Source organism: Glossina fuscipes, unplaced genomic scaffold (assembly GCF_014805625.2).
Source record: "Glossina fuscipes isolate IAEA_lab_2018 unplaced genomic scaffold, Yale_Gfus_2 0, whole genome shotgun sequence".
NCBI classification, from domain to species: Eukaryota; Metazoa; Arthropoda; class Insecta; order Diptera; family Glossinidae; genus Glossina; species Glossina fuscipes.
The window spans coordinates 20357435-20365643 of NW_023998414.1; the positions used below are offsets into that span (position 1 = coordinate 20357435).

General features: G+C 31.9%; 1 protein-coding gene across 1 annotated transcript in view; it reads left to right on the forward strand.

Annotated features, from left to right (window-relative positions):
* LOC119644794 (neurogenic locus Notch protein) overlaps positions 1–8209 on the forward strand; it is a 68669-nt gene that overhangs the window by 25472 nt on the left and 34988 nt on the right. The window contains exon 2 of the mRNA XM_038044531.1: positions 1612–1687. Within this exon, the coding sequence (XP_037900459.1) occupies positions 1612–1687 (76 nt within the window). The remainder of the gene's footprint in view (positions 1–1611; positions 1688–8209) is intronic.

Consider the following 8209-nt stretch of genomic DNA (forward strand, 5'->3'; position numbering starts at 1 on the left):
GTCTTTCATTAACTAATAAACACAACTGTTTATCATTACGAAACTATTGGTTTTCCAAATATCATGCCGTTGCCTGAGACTATTTCCTTGAACTTTACCGCAAAGCGTCTAAAGCTCTGCTTTTCTTAAAACGTCATTTGTGAATAGAGAAAGTAAACAGTACTTTTCAAATTCTTGACCCTCCTTGAGTACTGCTTACGACGATGCTTCAACATAGTCATTGCCTAATCATTTGTTATCTGTTTGCCTTCGGCACTTCATCTGTTCTTTCCTTTGCAGAGAGTGCTGCAATTGTCCTAAGACACGTTGGCGATTTTGCAGTTTCGGTCGTTAGGTACCCTTAGCTGTGCATCAATTTGCAATCAACAACCAAGCATTGAGCGAATTGAGCGAATTGAGAAAGCGATGATCCTCCTATACAGTGCTTAGTATATTGACATGACGTACGATGACATTTTGTTACAAATTGTTGTGAATATAGTGATCGCAACCAGCATTTTTGGATGCATAGACGCACCAACCATGCATATCCAATCTAATATAAAATTCTTTTCGCAGGATACAGATATTGTCTAAAGGGAGGGATTATTATGAATCAAACGATTTTAAATACTAAACACCACAAAGCACATATGACCAATTTGAATCTTTCGCAATGCAAGTATACTTCTTATTATCCATCCATTTATACGAAGAAATCGATTCGCAACGCTTTTTAAGCGCTCGGATTTGACTTCGTCTTGAACACTACTTGTTTGCACCGATGAGTCATGCGTTTCCTGAGTATTGCGTTGCTTTCTACAAAACATGTCAGATGAGCGTTTCGCAGTAAAAACAAAGTTTCGACTTACATCGTGTAGACGCATATTGCTCGAAAGATGACAACCAGTGATGGAGCTTATGTTGACTAAATCACTTTTCTTTTCAATTTAATGGAATGGAGACTTTCATTCAATAATTACTTAACTTAACTTTGTAATGAACTGGATGATGATCTATTATAAAGGGAATGCTTAACTTGTAGATCGGTTGCTTGATCGGTTCATACTTGATTACGCGTATGTTATGCGATCTTTCTTCTCATTGCTGATTGCATTTATTTTGAAAGCAATTTTTCTTGCTCTACCTGAGCTTTACTTGTATCTTTATCGTCCTCCTCTTGCCAAGCGAATTATGGTTGAGATGATGCTTACAAGTTAAGCTGATCGAAATATTCGAAAGAGAGTAACGGCAAATACGGCAGATACATAGTAGCTTCCTAGCAAAATCTGTTACTTGGTTATTCTATTTTATTCTGGCAATTTATAGACTGTTCAAGACTCTCTTCATTTTCTAACCAACTAAAGCCAAGTGTTTTCAGTCAAAAAAAAAAAAAACTCTTAGAGAATCGCTTTATTAGTTTTGCTTGTTCAATGTCCTACTCGTTTGTTAATTTTCACGTCCGGGTGTCATTAATGTTATCGTTGTTAGTTTTTTGGATCACCTAATATGTATATACGTGAAAAGTTTGACTTGTGTGTGTATTTGTTTACTTATTTATTTATTTATTTATTTAGTTATTTATTTTGTTTTTTGTATAAATAAATTATTATTATTATTTTCTTCTTTTAGGTAAATCATGTCTAACGAAGACCTGTGAACACGGTGGAACGTGTATAACGCAAGCAAATGGTGTTTCATATTGCAAGTAAGTTATCGTTACCATCGTACATTAAAATAACTATGCCGCATATTAAACATTTGATATATTGTTTGTACGGAGAGTACATAAAAATTAATTAAATACATTTTTTTTTCGTTTTTTTTTTTTTTGTTTTTTTTTTAATATATATTTTCAATATTTAACCAGGTATTTTTTAAAAAAAAAAAAAAAAAAAAAAACAACCGGTTATTGTCCAACGTTTACGATACGACAGTTCCTTTCTTGCTTCTTTCTAAAGTTGTATACTTTGTATTAAATCAGTTCGATTATAAATATTAGTATTAGAAAAAAAATGGTGAAAAAAAAAAAGATTTAAGCAGCTTTCTTCTGCGTTGAAATCTAAATCCTGTAATTAGAAAGATCGTAACTCATCGGACGGATTAAGTGGTAAACGTTGTACTAAAGAAGCATCTTTTTCCACGAAACTGGCTCGTTTTTAAAAGTGATCTATATGCAGGATGGACAGACGGACATGCTTACATCGATTGAAAATTTGATGTTAATGCACGATATACATATGGGTTTGTGTTCTAAAGCTACCTTCTGAAAGTTGCAGACGTGTTGACAAAATGGGGCTATAAAAAGATGCAATCACTTTAAGATCGGAGATAAGAATCACTTTCTGAATCCGTTTACGCTTATCCGTCCGTGCTTTTGTCTTGTTTTCTTGTGTTCATCCTACCGTCCGCCATTTTTAACATATATTGATGAAATTCGGTAGACTAGCGAGCTTTCATCCAAAGACGAACGCTATTGAAAAATGATCGGATTGAAGTACTTTTTCGACCACTTCCCATAAAACGCTTTATTAGATTTTCAAGACTCTTTAACGTTGGGCCATGACCTACTACTAAAGCGTTTTTATTAGTTAAAGTTCAAAATGTATTGGAATGGGCAGATTAGCCTTTAATCATAGAGCAATAATTTGAAAAATTATGCATATCGAAAAAACCTATACACACACAAAAGAAAATTACATACTCTTAGCCATTCAATTATTTTTTATCGTAATTTGATTGAGTAAAGACGTTTATGTGCTTTTCACTTCAAGTTCACTGCCCATACTCAAACTAGTCCCATGCCCAATAATTCGAGCCATTTGACATTCCGGTCTCTTTTAATATAAGTTTTCAGAACAAACATGTATATGTTTGTATGTATGTATATGTATGTATATGTATGTATATACGGACACATATATAAGTAACAAAACAAACAAACAAAAAAAAAAAAAACAAAATCCCATAAATTTTTTATTTTATTGCTACTATTAATGCAGTTTGAATTATGACATTTTTTACGGCTGCCAACACAGTTTCTTTTCTCAAAAAAAAAAAATAAATAAAAAGTTAAAAAAAAAAACTCAAACAAAACTTTTATTTTTTGTGAACTGAATTCGAAATTTTTTGTAAACGTTTGTTCGTGTCGGCTGGGTGACGTGATAAGCAACGTGCATATATTAATATAATTGCAAATATCTCCTTCCATCAACGAGTAAAGCCTGACAAGATTCAAAAGAAATCAGAACTAAACAATTAAAAAAAAAAAAAAAAAAAAAAAAAAACGAAATCTCTTACGAAACAATAAATCCTATGTAAAAGAAGAAGAAACACATAACATTGTTAACGTCGAAATGAGTACGCATTCGCCATTACCTTTAAATTGGATTGAAACTTTTTTTATGAAACTCGTATCCACGACTTAAAAATATATGAATTATTTTTTTATACCATCTGTAGGATTGTGAGAAAATGGAATAGTGTTCGAATGAAGACATCTCGCACCAAACCTTCTTTTAATCAGTCGATTTCTTCATTGTTTTATGATATATTCAATCATTCCATAGCAGAGAGGTTCTTCATATCGATCCAATTATGGATCGATAGTGATCATAGGTAGGGCAGAGTAAGTCCACAGTGTAAGATCAACCCGTGCAGTAAGTAAATGCAGAAGGGTTATAGGCCGCGTATGCCTTTGGTGTAATCGTGTGTGTGTGTGAATATAATTTGAAATGCCCCTTTTCTCCTGAACTAGCTAGCTTATCCATCCGGCATCAGACATTGATAAATCGATGAACCGGAATGTACTCAATGCGTCAATAACAGTCGCAAGGTAAATGGGTACGAATTTATGGATATGAATTGCAATCTTGACGAGCTCCGGATGTCAAAAGTTTTTTACAAATCTCGTATATATTTTGTATATTAACTTATTTATTAACTTACCTCAGAAGACGAACTTTAAAGATTTGTTCTCAAATGAATGGCTTTAGCATTTCTGCATTTTTGATATTTACTTTATTAGGTGGACTATGCATTTTGAAATGTTGCTTTTTTTCAAAATTGTTTCTTTCAATGTCTTCTTCTTCCCCTTCTTCTACATATGAACAATAATATAATAAAATATCTGCCAACATTATTTATTAATTGTATATAACTTTGATCTTTTATATCCAGCAGCATAGACGGAATAAAAATATATTCATTTTATCAACGTATTTGTAACATGTATTAATGGCTAAACGTATTCGAGACCATCTATATAGTGTACTTGATCAGTATCGAACTCTGAATTCATTAAAGCATGTCCGTCTGTCCGTCTAGGTAGGAAGATATTGTCTTCCAATATGACAAGAAAGAAAATAGAAAAAAAGAAACGATAGAAATTCTTGCGAATCGGTCAAAGCGCACACTCATAATGCGACCTAAATTCAGAAGATCTCTCGTTAATTATAAATATGCAGCGGATAGACTGATACAACTGTGCATTTACAGTCTATAGGCGATCATCATTGAATTCATGTACAAGAATATGAAAAGACTTAGTAGCTACGGCCATTCAATATAATCGAATATCGAAAGTGGAGAGAGAAAATTCGGCCATAGCTGAATATCATTTTCTTACTTGTTTTACTTATTTTTTTTTTCTTTCTTTTATTTATTTATTTTTCCTTTATTTATTTACTTGTTCACTTATTTGGTTTGGTTTTTGATGGGGGCGAGGAGCATAGACAGTGTGGTGGAGGAACGGGGGGTTCGCAATAAAATTAAACTGCATTCGTTGGCAATTATTTTAATTAACTCGTAGAAGACAAAGACGTCAACGACAAGAAAAGTTTAACATTAACTTTGCGCAAAAGCGTTTATCGAGAAACAAGAAAAACATACACAGACAGTGTGAATGCTTCTACGTCATATATTGCCTGCCTATATAATCACACATACGCACTCGTACATGTTTACATTATTTAGGTATATGCTCGTACATTCAATCGTATTCATAAAAGTAGTAGATACGTTCGCGTCCACCACCTATGAAAGCAACATTTTATTTTATTTCGTTTTTCTTTTTCTCTTTGCTAAAGTTAGTTGATTTTTCATTTTTTTAAATGTTAGTTTCAGCGTAATCAACATACGCAGATCTGTAAATAAAAAAGAAACAAAAAAGAAAAAAAAAAGAAAAAAGGTTAAAAGCGGAAATGGTTGAGCATCAACATCTGAAATCGAATCGTCATTATGAGCAAAAAGCATCATTACGATCATCTTTTTCTTTCCCTCTTTCTCTCTATTTAAAGTTAAAGTAGTTATCGATTTTTTCAAATCGAATGTTACAAATTTTTTTTTTTTTTTTTTTTATGCTACGGCACATATGTACATACATACATGTACATTCGTCCCTGTTTAACATGATATTCACTTAGTCATGCTAAACATCACTGCAAAAAAATATTTATTTGACTTGTTTGGCTGAAGCAAAAAAAAAAAAAAACACATTTTTTTTTTTTTCTGCTCTCACTTTGTATATGATTTGAAAGAATGAAAAGAATGGAAAAAAGATGTCTAATATTGCAATAGAGAAGAATATTGAAAGCGAGCATATGTTCGTCATATAATAAAACTGAAAATATTTTCAAAAGGAACCTTTCAAAGGTTAACAACAAGAGTAACCGTAACAGTGTTGCATGGACTCTGACCGTATTCTTATTTACTACTATATATCTTACTTACACTATCATCATTTTTGTCAATAATTTTTTATGTTTATTATGTTGCTATAATATTACTAATATGCATTTGCACATCTTCTCTTGCTATTGTACGCATTACTTTTTTTTTTTTTTTTATTTCTTTTTACCTGTTTACAATTTTGTAGAAGTAAAGAATCTTTGTTTGATATTTTCATTTCGCATGAGCATGTAACACCTGCTTATTTCAGCTTTTCTAGATGTAAGAGCAATAACGAATCGCAGTAGACATCTTGCATAGAATTTATGCTAACAGGAAGGGGATTGATAACATTTTTCTTCTTGTTCTTCTTCTTCTTTTTTTTTTGTTCAACATTTTTCATGCTGTAATTTTATACAAATTTTCTCTTCATACCGCAAATACCTGCCAACGAACGATCGTGTAATCTTCTAAGTTTACTTATATATACATACATACATTAATAATATGGAGAAATATTTGCCAGAAATTTGAGCGTAAACATTCAGTTCGGTTCAGGCATTTTCCACTCTGTCCCTCTGTTCCTCTAATTGCTTTTGAAAGGTTAAAAATTAGCATGAAAGCAAAAATTGATCGGAATCGGAACATATATTACAAAGTTATCAAGCATGAAACCGATCCAATTCGATGCGTTACGCGGAGCTTACACAGAATAGCTAAGAACTTTAACCGAAATAGACAAAGTTTTACCTAATCTGTTAAACAAACTGTTGCGCCCACCACAACAGCAACAGATAGGTTTAGATTTAGGTTTAGGATGAAAAAATATCAAAATTGAAAATCATCTGCTTAAGTGGTGTCCCTGTAGGTAAGAATCGCGACTTGTAAATCCATGTGCACGGAATTTTCCTTGGCCGTCGTGTATAGCGAATGCTGAGTGCTGAGTTAGCGAGGGCAGAACACTTATCGATTGACGACACACACACACAAACACACGCAAACACACACACTAAGCTGTGGCCTTGCCTGTGTGATTGATTATGTTTAGAAAAAAAAAAAAAAAAAAAAAAAAAAAAAAAAAAAAATATGAGATGCTATCGAAAGAACGTATATATCTCCCTTAGATTCATTAAAACAGTTTCAAGTGAAAACGATTGCATTAACACAACACCGACAAATAATGCAAAGCTAGACATAGATTCAACATGCAAGACTTGATGGCGTGTATATCTCTTTTAGCTTAGCTTTTAACTTGACTTACTTTCTTCTTTCTTTTCTGGGCTTAATAAATATTATATAAATATTATCAAAAGTTGAATAAATATCTTTCTCCTTCTGCAAACTGTTCAAACATACAATCTCATGCTCTTATCTCTGTGATCTTTAATTTCGTTTAGTTATGTGCGCATGTGTTTGCTTTGTATATGCCACACTCTAGTATCCATCTATCTCGTCTAGATGCATACATTTATTGTATGTAACATATGTAACATATATATGTATATATATGTATGTATGTATCTATATATGTATGTTTTTATTTATGTTGCTTTTTGTATTCTTTACCTCAAACTAATTGATATTCTTTACACATGCGTAGATAGTGAATTCAATGATTTTAATACCTGGTAAAATTTTATTTTTTATTGTAAAACAATCTGACAGATGAAAACGGTAACACGTTTCGCACAAGTAAAGCGTTATCTATTTATCACATGGCGAAATCTTTAGGGTTTTTCCTCTTCATTTTCATATTTTCGTGTACAATATTTTATATCCGAATATCATCTGTCAGTTAAACGAAAATTAGGAATAGACTTAAACGAGAACCCACCCCGAAGATTAGTAGGTCGCAAAGAGTCAAACTATCCGATATATGATATAATTTTGGGTGGGAAGAAAGGATCTATCTATTTTTTACGATACGATAAGTTTTTGCTCTTACGATCATGTATTTATATTCTTTTAGCGTAAAATGCCAAAATGATTGTTATAAATGAATGGAAGGAAAAGAGAGAAGAAAAAAAAAAAAACGCATATATATTGCGTTGATTCTCTTGTTATATATTTTTTTTTTAGGGATTCTTTAGAAAAATAAAAAACAAATTTGATGCAACGCGATCTATAATCTCTTAAAGAACATACATGTCCAATGTGATTAACATTATTATGTTCTCCATTTGTTTTTGGTGGTTTCTCTTTCTCTTCTCATTGAAAAAAACTCCACATGGATTTGTTACTTATCAGCACTGACTGATCGTACGTGAGAATACATTAATAATTAAATATATAAAAATTAAGCGTTAACATCATAGTGTGCATAATGAAGCATGCGTATATATATATATATACATACATATAGATTTTTTCATAGTCGCCACTAATTACTTATACAGTTGCATATATAGAAAGTGGAGAGGAGGGTGCTGGTCTACTGGTCGCTTATAACTGACTTTAATAATTCAATTTGTTCGATTGTAATTTTTCTTATTTTTTTGCTTTTTTGATCTGATCCCATTTGATGGCATTAAAAAAGTGTCATTTATGTTGGCTTTTGGCTGTT